Genomic DNA, 25616 nt, shown 5'->3' with positions numbered 1-25616 from the left:
ACTCTTCGCCAAAAGGATGTGTCTTTACATCTAAAGTCATGTCTTTTCACCAGGAGACGTGTCTTTTCATTTATGTCTCTTCATCTTCTATATAAGGAACCCTTGTATCACACATTCAATCAATCAACCATAGAGTCTTCTAAGTCTTGTCTCGAGTACAGTTCAAGTTTCTTAAGTCTTAATCATGAGTTTAAGTACTTAATTAAGGATTAGCACGTAGAATCCTCACAAATACTCACTTCTATAGCACTAAACAAACTTTTGGACATTCCATAAGAGCAATTGCAAAACTGACAATTTGTACAGCTCTAACATTCATGTAACACGCACTTCATTTGAGCTCACTGTAAGTAACATGTACATCATTTCTTTCAGAAGCCATTGTCACACTGACAATCCATGTAGCTCTGAATCTCAAGGGGTCAAGGTAGGTTGCAAACCAAGGTTTTAAGTTCCCATACTTTTAGTGACTCTGCAAGTTCACTTTTTTCCATCCACTTGACATCCAGAGGTGAATAGCTTTTGAACTTTACCAAACAACACCTTGCAACCTTGTCTCTTCTTTTCTTTCTTTATGTGCCAAAAGCTGTTCCGGGACCAAGATCTCGTCAAGTTCCTCGACTTCCGGCTGATCTTCAGTTGGCATATCCTCTGGCACATCACCCACATAGGGTCTGAGAAGACTAACGTGAAACACATTGTGAATCTTCCAACTCTCAAACAATTTCAGCCTTTATGCAATATCACTGATTTGCATACTGAGCATCGAAAACAATCTTTCTCTGCTCTTCATCTTGATCTTTGGAGATTAACATGTGATCTACCCTTATGCTGTCACTTTTATTGGGCTGAGAATTCTCTTTTTGACCCAATTTTGGCAGCATAATTGTAGTAGAAACCTTCACAACCAAAAATCCACATATCCAAGTGATTATCCACGCATAATAGAGCACTTTTGCAAACCTGTCCTGGAAATTCAGCACACTGAATTCTCTGTTTTTAGCTCCTAAAATGCTCCAAATCACTTGTATTACTGTCCTCTAACTTCCCCGAAGCTCTTGGGACAAAAAGGCATCAAATAGGGTCAAAACCCTAAATCTGCAAAAAAATACAGCAAGCTGTATTTTCTTCTTTCGGGCTCTGTTTTGCATGCCAATCGTACCAATTCGTCGCCTTTGATCTTCTGCATTAGGAGGACTACTTGCCCTCTGATTTACACGAGATTTCTCGCAAGAAATCTTGTTAAATCATCCTGTACTTGTTTTGAATTAGCCTTTAGCTACTTCGGTACCTGTATAAAATCATTCCAAGTGGAAGGAGTCTGTCCTTGTAACAACAGTGTATTCCACCACTGACTTGCATTTTTTTTTTTTTCAGAAAAGTGGCAGCTTTTCTGACTTTAAATGCTCCTTCCAACAAATGCTTTGTCAAACTATTCGAGGAAAGAGAAAACCTTTGTCCTCTCATCAAAGCCATTGAATGTGTCAATGGACTCACTGATCATCTTCTTTGTATGGCTTTAGCTTATCCATTGACTCCAAATTGTCAAAAGAGACAGTTTGCATAATGGGTACACCTGTGGGAGCCATCTGTACTCCCTGGCCAGTAACATGTTGATGTCCAGGTGTTATATTCACTGATGGGATTGAAAAACCAGCCATACCCAAGTTGCCTTGTGACACCCCAAACTGACCTTGTGTGCCCTGAAATCCTGGGTGACCAATGTTTGCATACATGGGGTTGGGCACCATGCCTTGCATACCCCTAAACATTGTTCCTGGCATGCCAAAACTGCCTTGAACTTGATGTGCTATTGATGAAGATTGTATGAACTCCATAAATCTTGGATTCTCCATCAATTGCTTGAACATGGTCACAGCAGTAACAACCTGCAAAGCTTTCTCTGCTTGGCCTGAACTCTCGCCAATTTCATGTGAAGTTGGAATAGGCTGTCTATCCTCTGAAGAGGAACCCTCTTCCTTGTTGCCAACCATCCTGTATCCAAAGAAGAACTCGTAGCCTTTCTCACCTGTATCCAAAGAAAGACTCTCGTAGCCTCTCTCACCTGTAAATCCAAAGAAAGACTCGTAGCCTTTCTCACCTGTCTCCAAAGAAAAACTCTCGTAGCCTTTCTCACTTGTAAATCAACTCGATCTACTTTCAAACTCTATGTTTTCAAGGTCATCCCAAACTCTCTCTGTGTCTTTAACCCAAACTGACCAAGGCTCACTTTTTGAGGAAAAAGTGATTTAATCCCGTCGATGGAACCATGTAACCGGCCTATTAACTTCAAAAAGGGCGGTAGACTTTACTTCAAACCTTGATTTAGCTTTCACCCGTTATTAGTCGTCTATTCTACCTGTGCTATAATGACATAAGAGAGGGGAATGGGATACAGATGCTAGAATGCATCTGTATGCGAGTCAGGCACGAGATTGGCCCCTAAATAGGCGCCCCTTTCGGTATTTCTTTATTCTTTAACAGAGGGAATAAAACCTGTGATTTCCTACAAGCTGTCCCGCATAATCTGGGCTGAATTCCATCTATTCTGGCCCAATTTCAGCAACATAACTATACTAGGACCCTTCACAGTCAGTATTCCCACGCATTGGATGACTTTCCCGACGCATACAGACACTTTGCAAAACCTGGCGAGAATCTGCAGTACACTGAATTCTCTGTTTTCTGCCCCGAAAATGCGCCAGATCACCTGTACAACGGTCCCCTTGCGTCCCGAACCTCCTGGGGGTATTAGGGTCCGTTTAGGGCCAAAACCCTAAACCTGCAAAAATACACAGCAGGCTGTAATTCACTGTTTCGGGCTCCGTTTCGCGTGCCGGTCGCATCCGTAGCAAGTCCTCGAGCTCCCGCACCTGTAGGGCTACTTGCCCTTTGAATCGGACGAGATTTCGCACGTGAAACCTCTCCAAATCACCTGTACTTGCGGGGGATTAGCCGCTAGCTAATCCAGTACCTGTGCAAGAGGCTCTTGCCTCGGCAATCGCGCATGAACCCACACAACTGTACATGGTCAATCTGATGAGCCCACTAGAGGGGCATAACCATAAAGAATAGGGGGGAGAGAGAGCAGTGAGAGGTGTGCAGGTCATGACATCCTACACCTCACTGTACATAGAGGGTAAGCCAGCACTCCATTGAAGCTCTTCCACCTGTGACAGCACTCAAAAACGAGCTCCCAGCTGAAAATCACGTTTTTGCCTTCTCTTTAAGTAGTAAACTGGCCTCAGAGTGCCAAGTGTCACTATTTGTGCATTTTCCCGCTTTAGACCCTCGGGTCTAAAAATATCTCACCTGCAGCCTCTATTGACTTGGCCACAGAGTAACAAAATGATTCCCATGTCAAACTGCACGTAATGACGCGAAGACATTTTGCCGTCCAAAAATAGCAGTCCCTAAAATTTACGAGTTTCTGCCATTACATTCTTCTAGGTCATCTGACCCTCTTTGTACACTGCAACCACACCCAGAACTGAAATGTAGCCTATGTAGCAAAGGATTCCGCTTTGGCTGGCCAATGACCCCACTTTGGCTAACCATAGTCCTTGTCCAACCTTAGTGCTCTTTAGCCCTCAGGCCTAGACTCTCTCTGAACAGTTCCACACTGGCTATGCAATGCAGGGCAGTTAGATTTCCAGAGGGGTGTTTCCAAAAGGTAAAACAAACGAAATTCCCCAAAGAAAGAGAAAATAAACAAAAATGGAATTGCCACTGGCTGGTGACACTTACCTTGGCAAAAGCAGTGTCTAGATCCTATGTGTATTGATCTACTTCACAGATCTTGTCCTTGGTGCTCGGAATTGGTGTAACCTTTTTGACACCCTCGACAATCTCAAATGGCACCTTCCTCATAGATGTGTAAATAATGTTGTAAGCAAATTGCACCAGAGACATACTTCTCCTGCCCAGTCTTGTGATCAAAGATATAGGACTTCAACAAGGCCAAACCCACTGAGTTGGCTATCTCCAATTGCCCATCTATCTGCGGATGAAACGAGATTCAAGAACGAGAATTTCAACTGAGTGCTTATATTCTGCACTTCAAAACAAGCTCGTAAATTTAAGGTCTCTATCCGACACTATAGATATACGCATGCCATGTAATCTGAAAAATTGTGAGAAACACTTTGACCAAATGATCGCCTTTGACTACTTTCTTTATCGGTTTATTCTGCTTGCTTAATCTCTTAATCATGATCCAAATACCCATGCCCACTCTGAGTCTTGGAAAGATCGAAGATGAAATCCATTGCTATACTCTCTCAAGATCGATCTAGAATAGGTAACGGTTGTAGGACTCGTGCCGTTTTATGCATGTCAAACTTGACCTTTTGACAAAAAAGGAAACTCATCCTAACTGAGGCCAACAAAAGTAGTTTTCCACCCCTTTCAAGGTACTCTCGATGCCTCGATGACCAACAAAAGGTAGGTTACGGTACTCCATCAACACCTTTTTCCTCAAATCCTGTGTTACACACAGCATGGTCTCTCATCAAATAATCTCCCTTGAACCTCAAGACCCCCAAGAACCTCAAGAACCCAAGAACCCAAGACTTCAGTGGATGGTCATCACTCGAAGCGGAATGGATACTTCACTTGGAGGTGGTGAGCATGGGAGTGGCGAAGAAGAGTTTTCCTCACCAGAAGGTTTTTCCAACCCTTCCCTATCTACGCCAAAGATTGCACCAGATCCTATGGAGGCTTTCGACAAGATGATGATGGACAGGGAGCTAGAAAGCGACGACAGTATGGCAGCCATAGAGCGTAAATACGAAGAAAGAATGGCAGCCATAGCGCGTGAGCACGAGCAAGCAGACAGAAAGTACAAAGAAAACCTAGCCGAATTGGATCGCAAGTGCGAAGAAAGACGGTTAGCGTATAAAGCACAAAGTGCACAACACATGAAAGAGTTGTTGCGACTTTTTCCTATTGTGCAGGCGCAGTTTGAAAATTAACAGGCGAAGGGGACTCTCTCAGTCTCTTCTTTTCCAAAGCATGACACACATGAAGATTTGCATGATGATAAGCATGATGATTTGAATAAGAATGATAAACATGATGATTTGCATGATCAAGAAGTGATTTCTCACAAGCATGATTTGCAGGAAGATATGTGATTGTTCACAAGGATGACGTGTTAGTTGATACTTTTTCTAGTGAAGCTAACCTCATTGCAGAGACGATCAATCACGAAGCACTGATCTTGGCTCTCGAGTCGAGGTCCAAAGAACCCCCTCAGGAAGAACTACTCTTCACTCTCGAGCCTAGGTCCAAAGAACCCCCACAGGAAGTATTATGTGTACGAATGATTTATCAGTACACATTGCTCGAGTGTTTCATTCGTGATGCTTTCCTATATTTTAGTCACCGTCCTTATGTGATCCCTTTTCATAGGCATGACATCTTGTACGTTGAAGACGATTCACTCATGAATGAGCACGGATGTATGCGGATTTCTCATGAAAAGCTGAAAAGTATGCATTCAAGTCACATTCCATGTCTCTTCCTTGGCATGACACAGTTTCCGAAAGAGCACAAGAAAGATTGAGCATCAAGCATAGGCAATTCCATTGTGATTTGCCACAGTTGATTGATTTAGATCAGAAAGTCAAGATTCGACCCCATTGTTTGCGTATGTTTGATGAACGGTTGGGCACTCCGTCACTTCGTTCATTTGCATCGCATGCACAGTTTTTTCGAAAGAATAGTATTTTTCCAGTCACTTTACATGGAATGGGTAAGTTCATGTTTTTGTGTTGGAAGTGGTTTCAAGAATTTTCAGCCTCGGAGATTCTTGAAGAAGGTAGACGCATGACTATAGACGAAGTTGAAGCATTGAAGGAGCCACGAATGACTTTGTGTCGCTTTCGGCGTGGCCCAAAGAAGCAAGCTTTGCAGACCTTTATGAAGTTCAAGTATCGCATGACCCACGCATCAGAGTGGGCCGACGCAAAGTCCTTTCCAAGATTCCAGATCCTGTTGGCGATCTCCCTCGACGCCATACAGTTCGGTACCAGTACCTCACTTTGAAAAGGAGGGGATGTTACGTGACACATCTAACCCTAATGAGTACGTGGACAAGCTACTTCATGACAAGGGTTCAGTTCAGTTCAATCAGTCTAGAATAGGAAGTGATCTGGCACTTTTGTGAGTGTTCGCAGACCGTGCATGTCCAGACACTTAGAATAGATGCATATCCTCTGGTTGCACACAGCATGATCATCAGATTTCCATCAGAACCCATCAGGAGCATTTTTACAGTGCATAGACCTATTTTTCCTATTTTAGCCATTTTTCACTTATTATTTTTAAGTGACTTTTGTTGGGAACTAGGTAGGGCAAATTAGCAAGTGAAGTATATAAGAAAACCTAGCGCTACAACTTTTTGGCAGAAGAGGCAACAAGAACCAAGGTTCAACAAGCACCTTCTCAGAAAGACCCCAAAGACACCTAGCGTTTTTGCATCTGCAAGGACCTAGCATTTTCATCCACAGTCAGCCTGGCATTTTGCACAGCAGATCAGCCCGGTAGTAGCAGAACGGCAGAACCAAGCGTAGCGTTTTTGCATGGCAGAACCAGCCCTGGCGTTTTGCATTGCAGATCAGCCTCGCATTAGCAAAAGCATCAGATAGCGTTTTTGCATCAAAACCAAAATCAGCCTTAGCGTTTTTGCATCAGCCTGTCATCTCAGTATTTTGCAGATCTACCGCGACGGAACCTCAAGATAGACCAGCGTTTTCAGTTTTCAGCAGTTAGATCCCGCAGTAGAAGTCCCGAACCTCGCAGATCTCACCTCCCGCAGCAGATCCTCGCCGCACTGTCAGTTCCAGCGTAGTTTGCAGATTCAGCCTGGAAAACGCAGATTCAGCGTGTCGCCGTTGCATCGTCGCCATCGACATCGTCACCGACATAGAGTCAGAATTCAGCAGATAAAGTTTTGCATGCAGATTTCAGCCATTAGCGTTTTCAGATTTCAGCCCGTCTCGTCATCGACATCGTCGGCAAGTCCAAGCATTGTAGAGATTTGTGCAATCAATAGTAGACCGCTCTCGCCATAGAGAGTGGGGCCTTCGGAGGAGGGTTTGACAACATTCTGGTGTCGTATTCTTCTCTCTCTATCTCTCAGTTTCATGCACCTTCATTCACAGTGTTTACCACTTTGTTTGTGTCCATTGCACTCTCGCACTAAAGGAACGGAAGGCTCTCCCTTCCGTAAGTAAAAGGAACCCTTGAGCACAGTTCGGAGCACTCATCTTGAGCAAAGTTCAACATTCACTTCCGTTGCACCTTACAATTTTTCCTCGTGATGATCTCACTCTCTCATAGCTTGCGCATATGAGAGAGGTAATGCCAAAGATTACGGCGGCAAGGGAGAAGGGAAAGATGGCCTTTTACAGAGATGGTCGGGTGGTGATTGTAGAGCGGCGCTCTACATGACGGTGTGAGACCTATGGGACCACACTGAAGATGGCTACTTGGAATTGTAATGGATCTATGAGGTTGGACGTTGGTGCCTTTGAGAACAGTTTCAGAGACATGAAATTGTTTTCTTCTCAAAGATGCATCAAGCCCCCAGACAGCTTATGCCACATGTGGTGGGATACATATGGGAGACAGCCCAGGACAGTCGCGAGATCTAAGCACGGAAGTAGAGGTTTAGGAGGAGTAGCAGGGCTATTTAGGGAGGAGTTACAGCAACTACTACATATTGTACGAGGAGATATCATGCTAGATACATGTGAGTGAGGCTGAGAGCTGACACAGGCTGATTCCTATACATTGCCATATGTTACTTCCCTCCCAGTACATCAGTATATGCTGCATCCAGAGGAGAGTCGCCTTTCTCTATACTAGATGATGATATATGGGAATTTTCTAGGGATGGTGATATCATCCTCCTAGAGGACTTCAATGCCCGAACGGGCAACTCTCAGACAGTCTTCTACGACACTTCAGATGAGATGCTTAGAGAGCTGGATGTGGGTGAGTTGGGGCTTGACAGATGCTCACATGATAGAGAGCAGACGGAGTATGGGAGATACCTCACGGAGATAACGACTGCACATAGGTTAGCCATACTTAATGGCTTACGGCAATTTCCTGGAGCAGCCAGTTTCACATGCTTTCCACACAGACACGGGGCCAGTACAGTGGACTATGTTATGGCACAGACGAGCTTTATTCCTTGTATTCAGGATTTCATAGTGGGAGCCAAACCAGTGGGCATAGCAGTGGATCATGCACTTTTGACATTTTTTGTTTCATTTTAGTATAGTATAGCCCAAAAATCAGGAGGTAGGTCACATACCCGTTATACATTTACACCAGAGACTGACTCAGTTTATACAAAGGAAATCTATAGCCGTCTATGCACAGCTGGTCTGGCCTCTCAATGGAGGAGTGGACCACTTTACTGACTGAGACACTGCATGGTGCAGCATCAGAGGCATACCCACACACTCAGCCGGGTGACCGGCCCAGGTCGGAGGCGATATTATGGGAGCATGCCCCAGAATAGTTGGTATGATGAGGAGTGCAGAGAGATGAGAGCCCAGCTTCAGAGGGATCTTCTTTTAGGAGTCATCACTTATAGACAATCTCAGATTGCTTCTCGGCTTGTGCGACGGAAGAAACGAGCTTACTTGGCCCAGATGGAGCGAGACTTGTGTCAGTTGTTCTTGAGTAGAGACTCAAGAGAGGCATGGCGATCTTTCATGAGCACTCCCCTCCCCCAGTGATTACTTCTCCTGATGTGTGGGGCCAGTATGCCTCATCGTTATATACGGTTCCTAGACAGGACCCCCTTCCAGATCCTACAGAGCCATGCCCACCTACCAGCACCTTCTTTACCACTAAGATGGTAAAGAGAGCCATTGACACGATGAGGACCAGCAGGGCATATGATCATGATGGTCTAGTAGCAAAGCACTTTACACATGCTAGAGATATGTTGGTAGAGGTTCTTGCAGTGTTGTTCGACGTGCCATGTGTGAGGAGTTACCTGAGACTTGGAGATTGTCTACTATTGTGCCTATCTTCAAAGCAGGTGATCCTACAGAGACTGGGAATTACCGCACTATTATGGTTGGGCACACATTGGCAGGGTTGTATGCATCCATTCTTGAGCAGCAGTTAAGTAATTGGGCAGAGGGTGAGGGTGTACGAGCAAAGGGCCAGGCCGGTTTCAGGAGGGGTTTCTCCACTCTTGATCATATTCTGACACTCAGAGCCATCATTGAGGAGGGCAGGTCACATGGGAGACGGATTTATTGTAGCTTTGTGGATTTCCGCAAAGCATTTGACATGGTATCAAGAGCTCGATTGATGCGCAGACTGCAAGAGATGGGGGTGCCCATAGTGTTGATTTGGGGGATTATGGCTCTATACAGATCAGTGATGGGACATGTACGCACTCCGGAGGGGATATCTGATTTAGTTCACTCCACCATTGGGGTGAAACAAGGTTGCCCATTGTCTCCTACTCTATTTGGTATGTATGTTGATGAGATGTCTGATTACATTGACAGAGAGGGTGCACCACACCACAGTGGATCAGGAGATCAGCACCGACTTTCACATATGGTCAAGAGATTGTAGAGTATACAGATGCATACACTTACCTTGGGGTTGTCTTCACTGGGCCAAGGTTTTCTTTGGGGAGAGCAACAGAGACTAGACTGACTAGAGCTTTTACGGCCTTGGGAGGCTTGGAGAGGATGTGTTCGTAGGTTCGGTTCCACGAACCTCGGACAAAGTTATGGCTCTTTGATACCTTAGTAGCCTCAGTTATGTTGTATGGGGTGCAAACATGGGGACCTTCTGTAGGCCAGGATGGTTGGAGACGTATGGAGAGGCCCTTGGTATCTATGATCTCTCGATTGATCAAATCCAAGGCCTCTGTACCCCACGCTATCATTCGAGCAGAGCTAGCTGCCCCTCCTATGGAGATTGAGGCGCTTACTAGATCAGTCTCCTTTGTGCACAACTTGTGGGATACTACTAGAGACAGATATGCTAGACTGGCCCTTAAGTCTTCCAGACAGTTAGCTCTTCAGGGGGACACTTCATGCTGGTATGCACAGATGACATCATGGTTTCAGACGCATGGTTTCACCATGGACAGGCTGCCCCCTTTCCAGTACTCTCTTCAAGCCCCCTCGATATCTCTTACACGGGTGGAGATTACTAGACTCATTCGTCAAGACCTAATCCAACTGGATACCAGGAGCACATGGATAGAGCCGCCACAGGAGTTGGGCACGAAGATGGCTTTCTATAGAGAGCATCTTCTCCACCTCACAGGAGATGGGTTTGTGATTCGACCCAGCTACATGGACACAAGTATGTCTCATGGTTTGCGGTGTGCCATTGGTCAGATACGCACATCCTCACATCAGCTGGAGATTGAGACTGGTAGATTTAGAGGGATACCAGCAAACAGCAGGATATGCCGCTTATGCCAGTTAAAGCCAGAGACAGAGCTACATTACATCTGTCATTGCACAGTGTACTATGAGATATGGGGCCGTTTCCATTGCTTATTTCAAAGAGGGTTTCGGTCCTTTCTCTAGGGTTATGAGTTATGAGGATGAGAGATGTCTTGGGCTATATCTACTTGAGTTACACAGATATAGAGACACCTTATTGGGGAGATATAGAAAGAGACAGTCCCAGAGATAGATTACAGATTTCTTTTCACTAGATATGGGACAGCCAGAGGAGCAGTCATCATTGCAGAGCTCGGCCCACACTCATTCGGCCACTACCGGTACTCTCATCGACCGAGCACTGGAGCTACGGAGATCCAGACGGCCACAATTGAGGAGGGGCTACACAGCCATACACTCTCGATATCCAGAGTGCATATGAGGATGGATTCTAGTAGTAGTATCTAGTTTTTTTGTACCCAGACATGGTATTAGATTCTCCATTTTGTAACAGATTGGTCTCATTTTGGCCTTTTGTCCTCAGTCTATCGCGCCCCCCCCCCCCCCCCTCTTTTTTCAGTCTATCGCCCCCCAACCCCCCCCCCCCTTTAAATCTGTCTTAGCTTTAACTTTTAAGTTTTTCAGCTATTCCCCCTCCCCCTATCTATCGCCCCCCCTCCTCCTCAGTCTATCGCCCCCCTTTCCCCCCCATCTGTCTATCGCGGCGCCCCCTCCTCCTCCCTCTTCAGTCTATCGCGCGCCCCCCTTTCCCCCCCATCTGTCTATCGCGGCACCCCCTCCTCCTCCCTCTTCAGTCTATCGCGCGCCCCCTTTCCCCCCCATCTGTCTATAGCAGCGCCGCCCCCCCCCCCCCCCAACCTCTCTCTCTCTCTCTCTCTCTCTCTCTCTCTCTCTCTCTCTCTCTCTCTCTCTCTCTCTCTCTCTCTCTCTCTCTCTCTCTCTCTCTCTCTCTGTGTGTGTTTCTTTGGGCCTCACCGTAATGGATCCACTTGAAGGAGACCCTGATTCTTTGGGCCTCACCGTAAGGGATCCACTTGAAGAAGACCCTGCACAGGACACGGAAGCCGCCAATGTCTCACCTGTTTGCAAGCCGCGAGCAAAGGCAACCTTCGTGCTCACGAATAAGCGGATGGCGCAGATGGAGAGGGGAATGAAGGAGTGGAAAACAGAGATGGAAGGATGGTGGAAGGAGAAGGCCAACCTACTTTAGATGGTCTTCAATGAGGGCGCATAGTGGAAGAAGGAGAAAGAGAGCCTTAACGCAGAAATACGGACACTCAAAGAAGAAGTCTCAACCCTCAAACAGGAGAACCCAAACGTCGAGATACGAGTACTCAAAAAAGAAGTCTCAGCTCTTAAACAGGAGCTTGCTGATAGAGTAAGCAATGGACTAGAGGAAGGCGAATTTCAACCCTCGGTAATAGATGAAATCAAGGAAATTAAGGAACAAGTAAGGATGATCACAGAGGAAGAGAAACTGAGTGTGGCAAAGACATCTTCATGGGCGGAGATGATAACAAGGACACAGAAAAAGGCGGACGAGGCTGAAAAATGGATTGAGGTCGCCAAGAAAGGGAAAGGTCGAGAAACTCCTTGTACAACGACGCTTATCAACATGACTCTCGAAGAGGAACAAAGAAGGCGGATGCGAGCACTGCATGTGAGAGTGACCGGTCTCAAAGTCATAAACAATGTGAAGAAAGAGGTCACAAGCCTTACATCCATGATGGGGATGGAAAAGTCTTTGCACACAAAGGCATGGAGGGTAGGTAAGAAAAGTGATGGCACGGGTGAGTCTTCAAAGGAGAGAGCTCTCATACTACGCTTTCCCTCGTTGGAAGAGAAGAAGGAATTCCTGAGGAAGAGGCCTACTCTCAAAAAGACAGGTATTTTCCTCGGTGATGACCTGACTCTCTCACAGCTCACACATATGAGAGAGGTAATGCCAGAGATTACAACGGCAAGGGAGAAGGGAAAGATAGCCTTCTACACAGATGGACGGGTGGTGATTTTAGAGCGGCGTACTGCATGACGGTGCGAGACCTATGGGACCACACTGAAGATGGCTACCTGGAACTGTAATGGGTCTATGAGGTTGGACGTGGGCGCATTTGAGGAGAGTTTCAAAGACAAGGATATTGTGTTCTTCTCAGAGACTCATCAGGCCCCTGGACAGGTAATGCCACATGTGGTGGGATACAGATGGGAAATAGCTCACAGGACAAATGCGAGATCTGAGCACGAGAGTAGAGGTTCAAGAGGAGTAGCAGTGCTATTCAGAGAGGAACTACAACCACTACTGCATATTGTACGAAGAGATGATCAGGCTAGATATATGTGGGTGAGACTGAGACCTGACACAGGTCGATTCCTATATATTGCCATATGTTACTTTCCTCCCAGTACATCAATGTTTGCCGCATCCAAAGGGCAGGCGCCTTTCTCTATCCTAGATGATGACATTTGGGAGTTTTCTAGGGATGGTGATATCATTCTCCTAGGGGACTTCAATGCCCGGACGGGCAACTCGCAGACAGTCTTCTACGACACTTCAGATGAGATGCTTAGAGAGCTGAATGTGGGTGAGTTGGGGCTTGACAGATGCTCAGATGACAGAGAGCAAACGAAGTATGGGAGATACCTCATGGAAATGACGACTACACATGGATTAGCCATACTTAATGGCTTACAGCGATTTCCTGGAGCAGCCGGTTTCACATGCTTTCCTCATAGACATGGGGCCAGTACAGTGGATTATGTTATGACACAACTGAGTTTTATCCTCTGCATTCAGGATTTCACAGTGGGAGCCAGGCCGGTGGGCATAACAGTAGACCATGCTCTCTTGACACTGTCCGTTAAATTTCAGTATAGTACAACCCAAACATCAGGAGGCAGGTCACACACCCGCTATACATTTACTCCAGAGACTGATTTCGTTTATTCAGAGGAGATCTAGGACCGTCTATTGGAAGGCACAGCTGGCACAAATGGTACAGGTCTCTCAGTGGAGGAGTGCACCACGCTACTCACTGAGACATTGCACGGGGCTGCATCAGTGGCATACCCACACACTCAGTCGGGCAAGAGACGACATTCTGGGAGCATGCCCCAGAATAGTTGGTATGATGAAGAGTGCAGAGAGATGAGAGACCAGCTTCAGAGGGATCTTCTTTTAGGAGTCATCACTTATAGACAGTCTCGGATTGCTTTCCGACGCCTTGTGCGACGGAAGAAGCGAGCTTACCTAGCCCAAATGGAGCGAGACTTGTATCAGATATTCTTGAGTAGGGACTCAGGAGAGGCATGGCGTCTCTTCCATGAGCACTCCCCTCCCCCAGTGATTACTTCACCTGAGGTGTGGGGCCAATATGCGACATCATTATACACGGTTCCTGGACAGGAACCCCTTCCAGACCCTACCAAGCCTTGCCCAACTACGAGCACTTTCTTCACACCTGAGATGGTACAAAGGGCCATCGACAGAATGAAGACCGGGAAGGCATATGATCATGACGGTCTAGTATCAGAGCACTTTATACATGCCAGGGATATGTTGATGGAGGTTCTCGCAATGTTGTTCAATCGTGCCATGTGAGGGATTACCTGAGACTTGGAGATTGTCTAATATTGTGCCCATCTTCAAGGCTTGTGACCCTACAGAGCCTGGGAACTACCGCACTATCATGGTTGGACACACATTGGCACGGTTGTATGCATCCATCCTGGAGCAACACTTGAGTAATTGGGCAAAGGGCGAGGGGGTACGAGCAAAGGGTCAAGCCGGCTTCAGGAGGGGTTTCTCCACTCTTGATCATATTCTGACACTCAGGGCCATCATTGAGGAGGGCAGAGCACATGGGAGACGAATATATTGTAGCTTTGTGGACTTTCGTAAAGCATTTGACATGGTACCAAGAGCTCGATTGATGCGCAGACTGCACGAATATATTGTAGCTTTGTGGACTTTCGTAAAGCATTTGACATGGTACCAAGAGCTCGATTGATGCGCAGATTATGGCCTTGTACAGATCAGTGATGGGACGGGTACACACTCCAGAAGGGGTATCTGATTTAGTTCACTCTACCATTGGAGTGAAACAGGGCTGCCCATTGTCTCCTACTCTATTTGGTATGTATGTTGATGAGGTGTCTGACTACATCGATAGAGAGGGTGACAGAGGTGCATAGCTGGCAGGGACGTGGATCCCATTGTTGCTATATGCTGATGATATTGTGCTGATATCTGACTCACCAGAAGGTATGCAACGACAGTTGGATGCACTACGTAATTTTGCAGAGGATAGTGGATTGTGTGTAAACCTAGGTAAAACCAAGGTTATGGTGTTTAACACCACACCGCAATGGGTCAGGAGATCAGTACCCACTTTCAAATATGGTCAGGAGATTGTGGAGTATACTGATGCATACACTTACTTGGGGGTAGTCTTTACTGGGCCGAGATTTTCCTTGAGAAGAGCAGCAGAGACTATACTAACTAGAGCTGGTGCGGCTCTGGGAGGAATGGAGAGGATGTGTTCACAGGTTCAGTTTCAAGAACCTAGGACAAAGTTATGGCTCTTTGATACTTTGGTTGCCTCTACTATGTTATATGGGGTGCAGGTTTGGGGACCTTCTATAGGCCAGGATGGGTGGAGGCGTATGGAGAAGCCCCTGGTATCTATGATCTCTCGGCTGATTAGAGCCAAGGTTTCTGTACCGCATGATATCATTCGAGCGGAATTAGCTGCCCCCCCTATGGAGATTGAGGCACCCACAAGATCAGTCTCCTTTGTACACAGTCTGTGGGATACTACCAGAGACAGATATGCCACGGTGGCTCTAGAGTCCTCCAGACAATTAGCTCTTAACGGGGATACATCATGCTGGTATGCTCAGATGACATCATGGTTTCAGACACATGGTTTCACCATGGACACGTTGCCTCCTTTTCAATACTCTCTTCAGGCACCCTTGAGGTCTCTGACACGGGTAGAGACTAATAGACTCATCCGTCAAGATTTGATCCAATTGGACACGAGGAGGACATGGATAGAGCCATTACAAGAGTTGGGCACAAAGATGGCTTTCTATAGAGAGCATCTTCTCCACCTCACGGGGGATGGGTTTGTAATTCGACCTAGCTATATGGACACGCATCTTTCGCATGGTTTGCGTTGTGCCATTGGCCAGATACGCACGTCCTCACATCAGCTCGAGATTCAGACTCGCAGATTCAGAGGGACACCAGCAAATAACAAAATATGCCGCTTATGCCATCTAGAGCCAGAGACAGAAGTACATTACATATGTCATTGCACAGTGTACTATGAGATACGAGGTCGTTTTCACTGTCTATTCAGAGAAGGTTTTGGGCCTCTATCTAGGGTCATGAGTTATGAGGATCAAAGATGTCTTGGGCTTTATCTACTTGAGTTACACAAGCATAGAGAAACTTTACTACTGAGGAGAGGTGAAGAGAGACATCCCCAGAGACAGATCACAGATTTCTTTACACTAGATACTATACACCCAGAAGAACAGACAGAGGAGCAACCAACGACGGTGGAGAGGTCTACCCGCACTACTGGCATTCTCATAGACCGAGCTTTGGAGCTAGGGAGATCTAGACGACCCCGAGGGAGGAGAGGAGCTCCACAATTTCGAAGGAGGCTATGGAAAAAGATTCAAGCCATACTCTTTCGTCGTCCAGAGTGCGGATGAAGATGGATCTCTACTCCCCTCCCATATTGTCTTCACATTGTACTGCTTAGTTTAGGATCCCACAGTATTTATATTTATATTTTGTTATCCTAGTTTAATTTATTTTGTTAATCTGACCTTGTATCAGATACACCGCATTGTAACTTTCTGGTCTCATAGGTCATTTTGGCCTTTTGAAGACGTTAATATAACATTTCATTTCATCTCTCTCTCTCTCTCTCTCTCTCTCTCTCTCTCTCTCTCTCTCTCTCTCTCTCTCTCTCTCTCTCTCTGTGTGTGTGTGTGTGTGTGTGTGTGTGTGTGTGTGTAATTGCTTGCCCAGATAATTGCCATAGGTTGTAAGAAGGAGCCCTGGTTTTTCAGCTGCTAACTCCTTAAGGAGAGATAACATAAGGTTACGGAACTGTATAAAAGCCATTTGAGCCAGCACTAGCTCTTTAGCTTGACCACCTAGCCAAGAGCAGAACAGGGAGAGGTAATGGGCAGAGGGTGTATCTGGGAACATTAGATCTAAGTAGCGTGGTCAAACCAAATTATACTCGATTCGCACGAGGCTTTAGGATCCAAGAATCGACAAGCACATTTGACGTAGGGCCTGTAGATGTTCCAGATGGACTCTGTATAATAATCAGAATTGCTTTTTGAGAACTCCATCAAGCCTTTAGTTCGGACATATAGATTTGTGTTAGAACCGCACTTTTTCCCATCAAGGAATTTCATTGTAAATGGTGCTTTTATGAGATCCCCTTTGTCAAGGCATTGAGTACCTCTTAACACTTTGAGACGAGACTCTTCCATAGATGAGGCTCGAAGGTTAGCCAAGAAGACCCAAGTCTCAAGGGAAATGGGTGTAAGGAAACCTTTATTAGGGAGGGCCCACAGATGATGGTCTACCCTAAGAGACTCAATTTCAACATGTTTGGTAGGTAGAAAAGGAAAAACCTTAGATACTTTAGGGACCATCTCCATGAGGGAGTTCTCACTGAAGAGCACATTTCTTTTTGGAAAGCTTTGACAACATCCAAGGCCAGGGGGTCCCTGCAAAAAAGACTCTTGGAGACTGTTTGAACCGGAACAGAAGGAGCAAAGACAAACCCGGGTGATAAACCACACAGCTTGCGTAGGTAGTTGACTAGCTCCGCACCCTCAGAGGAGAATTTGGCTAACTCTGCTTTATGTACAAGAGTAAGAGCAGGGATGTGTTCAATGAATTCTGCAATTTCCAACTACTCCATCTTTAGAGTAATTCGCAAGTTGTGCCAAAGTGTGGACACACTTGTCAAAAGACATAGTCTGGACCAAGGAGTTGGCCAGATTTGCCGAGGCACCTGCAATTAGTTCAGAGGCAGCCGGATCATGAATACACCTGAGGACCTGCAAGGAGGCTTTAGAAAGAGGCTCTGAAGGCAACTCTAGTCCTTGAGAAAGAGCCAAGCTCTGCAAGTGAAAAATCGGTAGTCCCTTCATCCTTCAACCGACCAGGTAGACCACAGAGGTCGTGTGAAGGAAGCCCCATCCTAAAGGAACTTTCCTAGGCCAAAAAGGTCCTAGAAACGAGACAATAGGACAAAATACAGTAACTAGGTCTTTGAATGGTCAAGAAACCACTCTTGGTGTTAGGTGTGTGTGTTTCAATAACATAACAACATATACACCAACGATCTTTGACAAGATACAAAAGACACTTAGCTACTATGTCAGTGAACAAGGTGTATAAATCCAATTCATAAAACAGAAACGGTCTTATACAAAGTAGAAGAGAGAACTAAGAGCCTCTCAGTAGGGTGAAGAAACACAAGTCCGTCTTCTTCATCCAAAAAGCAAACTTTGACAACTAGAGTTGAGAAGGTAACCTTCACTTGCATCCATAGAAACAATACAACACGTAGTTAGCATTAGGACCGTATGCAGGTGATGCGTGGGTATCCCACATGTTATAGATGTCACCCAACTAGATTGCAGTCAAAGTTTTTATTAAAAAATCATCATATGTACCAAAGTTTCAAATGAACAAGCGACAAGAAAACAACAAAGTTTAACTGTTCATTCCATGGAAAGTTGGTGGAATATTCTTAGCTTTACAGGCCCTAAAGAGAAAGGGTCGGAGCCGAGTTTTAGGGACCATCTTTGCCCGAAAGTGGGCAACATATTCTTGTTTCTTAATCTTGCAAAGTTTGGCATTAATAGCAACTACTTTTACTGGATCAATGATGGTACTCATACGTGCCGTCAATCTAAACCTTGGTGTCTCCTGAAGCACGCAGATAAGTAAGTCAAATAAGTGTACTATCATTAGAGAACAAAGGGAACACCAGCAATATAAGCACCATTATAAGCATTTGTGAGGCTTCCAGCAGAGTTTTATTGAAAAATAAGTCTACTAGTTGAAAGCATATTCAGCATATATAAAGATCACCACACCTTGTAGCAAGTTAAGTGTCTCTAAACCACTATTATATCTTAGTATGATCACAATGAGACCTATGTATGCATCAATATCAAAGACTAGCAGCAATAAGCCTAAAATGCATATGAAATTATCATTCCAATTACCCAGCAAGCTATCAAAGCTTACAAGAGTTTACCAACCAATCTTAACACCAAACCATAAGGTAAACACAATTTCAGTAGCCTAGTTCTCGACCAAAAATACAAGGAAATAAGCCTATCATATCAATACCATAAGCTCAGCACCTATATATATATCTTATGATGCAAATATAACATAACAAATGTAAAAGAGATTGATGTATGAAGTATTGCTACAACATCAAAGGAGGCCAAGGAGGCCAACAAACCAGCCAGTGGAATTGAAAAACACTAGTAAAGAGCTCCTTTTAGTGTTTAAATCATAACAAAGGCATCAGTCACAAGGCTGATGTCAAGAGAACAACCTAATAAGCCAATCATTGGTTAGTCATAGAGAATATAACACTAAGCAACAGCACCTGCAAGATTTATAACCTGTCCAGCGACAGCAAAGTATACCAACCACTATCCAGTATGTTCCAATGTATCCACAATAAACCAGGTAGCAGCCAAAAAATCCAATCTGATGTGTTACCATAGAACTTCCACTTGCATAAAAAAGATTGCCGCTGTTACAGTATCTACAGGGCTATAACCAAACCCTTCACCATCAAACTAGACACCATACATCAGAGAATAGGATCAGCCAACCATCCAATAGCCACCAAAGGCTAGATGGCAGTGAGAGATTTTGGCAACAGAACAATATGATATACTCATCCATACATCAATTAGACAGCTAGTTTATGAGAGAAATTCACGGCCATACAATGCAGGTTATTTCCAAGCTAAAGTCCCATACAATGCAGGTTATTTCCAAGCTAAAGTCCCATACAATATCAAAACAGTATGAGCAACCAAGAACCATGGCTTCATAATGACAGTACCAATTAGCATAGTCCTTTTAAGCCATAAAAGTAAAAAAGGTACATATTCCATCAGATTCAGAACTTCAGCTACCTGAGATTGAGTTGGAGCTGATAACTCTACAATGGCCTACTTGTCCTTTCCTTTAGCCATTTTCTTATAACACAGTGAACCTTCTCTCTATACCACAAGATACACACACAAGCAGATGCAAAGGTAGCAATGCTAAGTGAGTTTGAAGACTCACCAGTTATATAGAGGACGACCATTCACTAGAGAGCATCCCTTTCTGCTCCACGGGTCCACAGTCGTGAATGGCTCGCCGTCTCAGAGCCGCCTCCACATCAGTATTGTCGGGTGGAGCCCAAACAAGCAAATGTGTAATGTGCATCAGACAAACACGCCGCGAGAGCCCGGCATGGCAAAGAGTCCACACCCAAATGCAAGTGGCCACCAACCCTTAAGTGGCTAATAAAAACTTAAAAAGACCCCACCACACCCAATAGAAGAAAGTATCTAATTTTAAAGGTTGTGGCTGAGGGCACCCCAAATGGGCTGAGTACAAAGGATCAATTAAGTAGGTTCAGTTTCAAAGTAGCCGAAATGAGAAAAGGGAGTCAAATTGACTCATACATCTTCCACATGGAATTCACCAAGACTATGCCAACAAAGGGTAGTTTTAACCCTACTTAGATAAAGTGCACCTTTAGGTTGGAACTAGGGGTTTAGTAGCATTCCATGCTCCAAAGAGACCTTATCACAAATCAAATCAATCTTACCTCATTCACAGGGGAAAGAAGTAAAACCAAAAGACTTAGACAGAACCAGAGGATGGTTTTTCCAAGGGAGGCTCTTTTAGGGGTCTAACTAGAGCATCAGAACCAACTGTAAGGAGACCAAGCATAGGTAGAACAGTTGAATTAGAGTAGAAGTGCCTCAATGGAAGTAAGTGTGGGATTTCATTAGCCAAACCCACCAAATGAGCAACCAAGAGTGAGTGTGTGTGTGTGTGTGTGTGTGTGTGTGTGTGTGTGTGTGTGTGTGTGTGTGTGTGTGTGAGAGAGATTTGCAGCTGTCTCTAGTTTGTAACAGATTGGTCTCATAGGTCATTTTGGCCTTTTGAAGACATTAATATAACATTTCATTTCATTTCATTTCTCACCATCTGTTTCCTTTGACATCGCCCGGCAGAAATCTAGCCGTGCAAAGGGTGTCTAGCAGCTTGGGGCTGATTGACACTCCAAACCATCTCTCTACATAAAGGCTACTCAGATGCCAAAATTCCCTAAGACAAAACATGGCCAGCCTCGCACCAAAAAGGTACTGAACAATTCGATCAGTCAAAAAAACTGTGTGAACACATGGCTGTTTGTCTTACATAACCATGATAAATGTGTGAAAAAATCCATTTCCTTAAAATAAGGTTTACATTATTTGTTCACAAACCAAACCTCTCAAACAAGGTCTCTACAAGTCCAGCAACAATTGCAACAATTTCCAAAAGTAGTATTTGCGCCCGCTCAAGGGCATCAAAATAGTGAAAACTTTGATGTTGGCACTCCTTATATCAAGACACAGACACACACTACCCAACCTGAATGTGATTTTAGCAGAATTTTCTTGCTTTCTATTGTATTGAACAACTTAAAATCTTTTGTCGGTCTCAAAGGCCAACAAAAGATAGAACGAAATACCATACAAGCTTTTAACAACAAGAAGCAATGAGAACTCAAATCACAATTCGGTTTAATTCCCAAAGTTATGACAACACAAACTGGTTTTATCAACCAGCATTTTGCAGGATAACAAGTGTTCCACAGACAAAACTCACCTTCAACAAGAAGGCTCAAGATCTTCAAGATGAGGTTCACAACAGATTCACTGTTGTTTAAAGCTGTAAATGCTGACATGCTGGCTTCTACTCCACCATGTCTTCCAGCAACAGAAATGGAATCAATGCCTCCTTCTTTGCACAAACAGTAGAGCTTCTCCAAGACCTTGGAAGTGTGTTCAAGTGTTATTCCTCTAATGTCAGTGCTTGCATGCTCCACCTCCTTGATTACCTCAACAAGTGGATTGGTGCCATTGTCACCTCTTGAGCCATCAGTAATTATTCCTGAAACAATTTTGCATTAGGCTTTGAGATTGATTTGCTCACATGCTGTAAACATTTATCTTTTGAAAGCTCGCTTTCCTATTAAGGAAGTAATTTGAGTTGATTGAAGGGCTTCACAACAAAAAACTAGTCTAAGTTCGTGCAAGGCTTAAGATGCTTGGGGTGGCTGCTGTAAGCAATTCACTCCGATTGGAGTAGAAAAACTCTTGCTCCTACAAAAATCCATGCAATGGCGAGTGTCACACAAGTCTAGAGAAAACAAGTCGCTACTTAAGCTGCCTTATTAATCAACACATGAGCAGCCAGTTGGTGGCATGAACCCATTTGCCATGTCCAGATTGGCCCTAGGTTGTGAAATGGCCACCCGTCTATTTTTCCAAATGACATCCCATATATACAACTACTCTATCCCTTGCATATTGACTCACAGCCCCACTCTCCAATAAGTGTGGACCAGTACCTCACTCTTGAAGACACAGCAGGCACAGGGCCATGATTGTATCACACTTTACCCTCATTTATTAGTGGCAAAGGCCATTATTCTTGACATTCCCTGTCACTACTTTCGGCACAAGATGACGCTATATTGAGGACAGCTGAGCATTTGTTATTGTCGTCCTATGTTGCAGCAGAGATGCCTCCAAGCGACCTACGGTCCATAGTCGCAGAAACAAATCAGAAGGCCTTCTAAACACTCATAACAAGGGGAAAAGCCTCATATTCATTCTTAAAACCTTCAATCAAATCAATGAGAGCATTGTTTCTCTCCCACACCAATCTGAGGCAACGGCAACCTCTAGCTCATTCATCCCGGATTTCCCGTTCACATGCTGACGTGGCAGCTGTACGGACGCCCGCAATTTACGATGATGATGTGGCAGCTGTACAGATTTCTGCTAAACGCCTTGACAGCTTTTAAAGCAGTTGCTTTTGAGTTTGATGCTTTATGTAATTGCTTTTCATAGGACAAGGGCCTTTAAATATGTCCACAGGGTTCAGTCTCTGGCACGCTTCAGTGTGAAGATAGGGTTTGGAGTACCAACAATGTGCTGAGTTCAGGCAATATAAAGAAATACCGAATGGGGCACCAACGTTTGGGGCCAGTGCTCTCTTGGGATGGAGCTCCGCCACTCTCTCTCTCTCTCTCTCTCTCTCTCTCTCTCTCTCTCTCTCTCTTATCCAAGGTTACACAGGCAGCACAGAAGGTTACACAAGCAGCATAGAAGGTTACACAGGCAGCATAGAAGGGAATTGACAACAGAGAGCAGCAGCGTAGGTCTCTCTCTCTCTCTCTCTCTCTCTCTCTCTCTCTCTCTCTCTCTCTCTCTCTCTCTCTCTCTCTCTCTCTCTCTCTCTCTCTCTCTCTCTCTCTCTCTCTCTCTCTCGGGGTATGCACCAGTTTGACATGAAACGTTTCGTGGTTTCGATCGTTTCGGGGTTTCGAGGTTTTGAAACGTTTCGTTTCATAGCGTCAAAAACATGAAATGGGTTTCATAAACGACATTAAATTATATATTAATAAAATATGATAAATACATATACAATGTAGCACACCTGACTCTAGACTTTAATGTACACAAGAGAGAGAGAGAGAGAGAGAGAGAGAGAGACGTGCTCACTGCTCAGTGATCACTGCTTAGAAGCGACTTCAAGCGAGCACGATCAAAGAGATGTTCAGTATTGATGAAAGTTAAAACATAGCCACTAGTTTCATGAATCATAACTGATGCATCATTGATTCATTTAGCAAAGTACTTCTATTGAACAAAGTTCAAACTTAATTCAATGTCACAAACCATAAGTTTTAGGGACCACAATCATCTGTTAACTGGAGCTAAACCTCAAAAAAAAAGAAAAAAAGCCCCAATTTTAAACGTTTCATAAAAAATGCCTGTCCGTTTCATGCGTTTCGGCAAAACGTTTCATAGGTTTCGGGGTTTCGAGGTTTCATCTGCATGAAACGCGTTTTTATGTCACACTGGTATGCAGTAGAGTGATATGGATCGTTCGGACCCTGAGGGGCATCCTGACACCCCCCCCGGTATCCCCTGTGAAGAGAATTAATCTGAACAATGCATTCAGTCCTGACATAAGAATGCCATTCAATAAGTATGTACGGAGAAGAGCGAGAGAGGTTGGCCAAACGCCTAAGTCAGTCAAGAGATTGTCAAAGGCAACCCGCACACGAGCTGCACCAGTGGACAAAGATGAGATGTATGCTTATGTGAAGGAGGAAATGACAAAGGTTGAATCCCAAATGTATGACTGCATTTAAATCGGAGATTAGGGGAGAAATGCACACCCTTGGGATCTCTATGTATGCAAAATGGAAGGAGGAGATGCAAACATATGAAGGCAAATCATGGAAGGAGATGACAGCTCAACTCAAGGCTAAATTGGTCCCTCTTGAGGGAAAGATACACGCTTTCATGACCAAGGACATATACCTAGATGAATCCAAGATATACCCAAGGACATGTTTAAATTGTTACAAGAGGGGTTGAAAGCTGAAGGCAAGGCCATGAAAGAGGCATGCAAGCAAGAGGTGTCCATGGCAATGGAAAATGAGATTAAAAAAAGCAAGGAGGCAATTGCAGCGGTGGAAGCAAGTGTGTCAAAAGTGCAAGAGAATGTTGAAAAAAAGGTACACACATGGGCTGAAATGGCGAAAGATGCGGTGGACAAAGAGGTGAAAGAATGCGCTCCTTGGATTGAGGTTGTCAAGAAAAACAAAGGCATGCCCTCTAATCAAACGGAAGTGATGAATGCTACACTTGAGGAGGAAGCCAAGCGCAAAGTTAGGGCCCTCCGCGTTAGAGTGGTGGGATGGGAGGAGGCAAAGACCGCCAAGGAGGATGCCGCGGCTTTATGTAGCAAATTGGGAGTTGGGTCGTCATTAGTGCTGGATGCATGGCGGGTTGGGGATGTGGCAGACAAAAGGGGTCGTATCCTTATGCTGAAATTTGAGGACATGGGGAAAAAGAATGCATTCCTGGCCAAACGATCAGCATTGAAGGGTGAGAAAATCTACCTGGATGAGGATCTTACCCCCGCCCAAGTTGCACACCGTAAGGAATGTATGCCAAAGGTATTGGAAGCCCGAAAACAAGGAAAGTTTGCTGTTTATAGAGATGGACGGGTGATCATTGCCGAGCCGAAGGCTCGTTGACGGTTAGCCGCCCATGAGACATTGAGATGCACGGTGTGGAATTGTAACAGGTCGCTCAGGTTAGATGCAGGATACTTTAAGGATACATTCAGGGAGGTGGACCTAGCTATCTATACAGAGACTCATCAGTGTGCAGGGAGACGACTACCAGACGTCCGTGGTTATAGATGGGAATCCGTGTTCCGTCCGCAACCCCGGACGCCTGGAGGTACTCGAGGCTCAGGAGGGGTGGCAATATTATATAGAGATGCCTTGCATGACAGAGTACATATTGTACATAGAGACCCTGAGGCACGCTACATGTGGATTCGAGTACGCAGGAGATGCAATAGGGACTTGTACATTGCAGCATGGTATTTTCCACCGGCTCATTTGCGTTATGCTTCTCATGGGGAATCACCGTTTTTGCCATTATATGAGGATATTGTGAGATTTGCTAGCATGGGAGACATACTTCTAGCAGGGGATTTCAATGCACGCACTCGCACGGAGCAAGTGGCAATGTATGATACTCATGACGAGATGCTCCGCGAGTTGAACCCATGTGACTTGGATATGCATAGGATGGCACAGGATGCTGGGGATGTGACAGAGTACGGCATGCATTTTCTAGCTTTAGGCAATGCCCATGGGTTGCTTATCTATAATGGCCTTCCACGATGGCCCAAATCGGATGCTCTTACATGTTGGAACCCCAAAGGGGGGTCGAGACGGTAGACTACTTGATGGGATCACATGCACTGAT

The 25616-nt window shown here is 45.0% G+C and overlaps 1 protein-coding gene across 5 annotated transcripts in view; it reads right to left on the bottom strand.

The window, feature by feature from the left end:
• Window positions 1-25616, bottom strand: part of LOC147443943 (ARM repeat superfamily protein) — a 57126-nt gene that overhangs the window by 14192 nt on the left and 17318 nt on the right. For all 5 annotated transcript variants that reach the window (XM_086526732.1, XM_086526731.1, XM_086526729.1 and 2 more), the window contains exon 2: window positions 21418-21702. In XM_086526732.1, the coding sequence (XP_086382858.1) occupies window positions 21418-21702 (285 nt within the window). The remainder of the gene's footprint in view (window positions 1-21417; window positions 21703-25616) is intronic.

This window comes from Adiantum capillus-veneris, chromosome 13 (genome assembly GCF_014529385.1).
Source record: "Adiantum capillus-veneris isolate H3 chromosome 13, ASM1452938v2, whole genome shotgun sequence".
Taxonomy (NCBI): domain Eukaryota; kingdom Viridiplantae; phylum Streptophyta; class Polypodiopsida; order Polypodiales; family Pteridaceae; genus Adiantum; species Adiantum capillus-veneris.
Note: the sequence above shows the minus strand (reverse complement) of the source record. Positions and strands in the feature narration are given on the sequence as shown.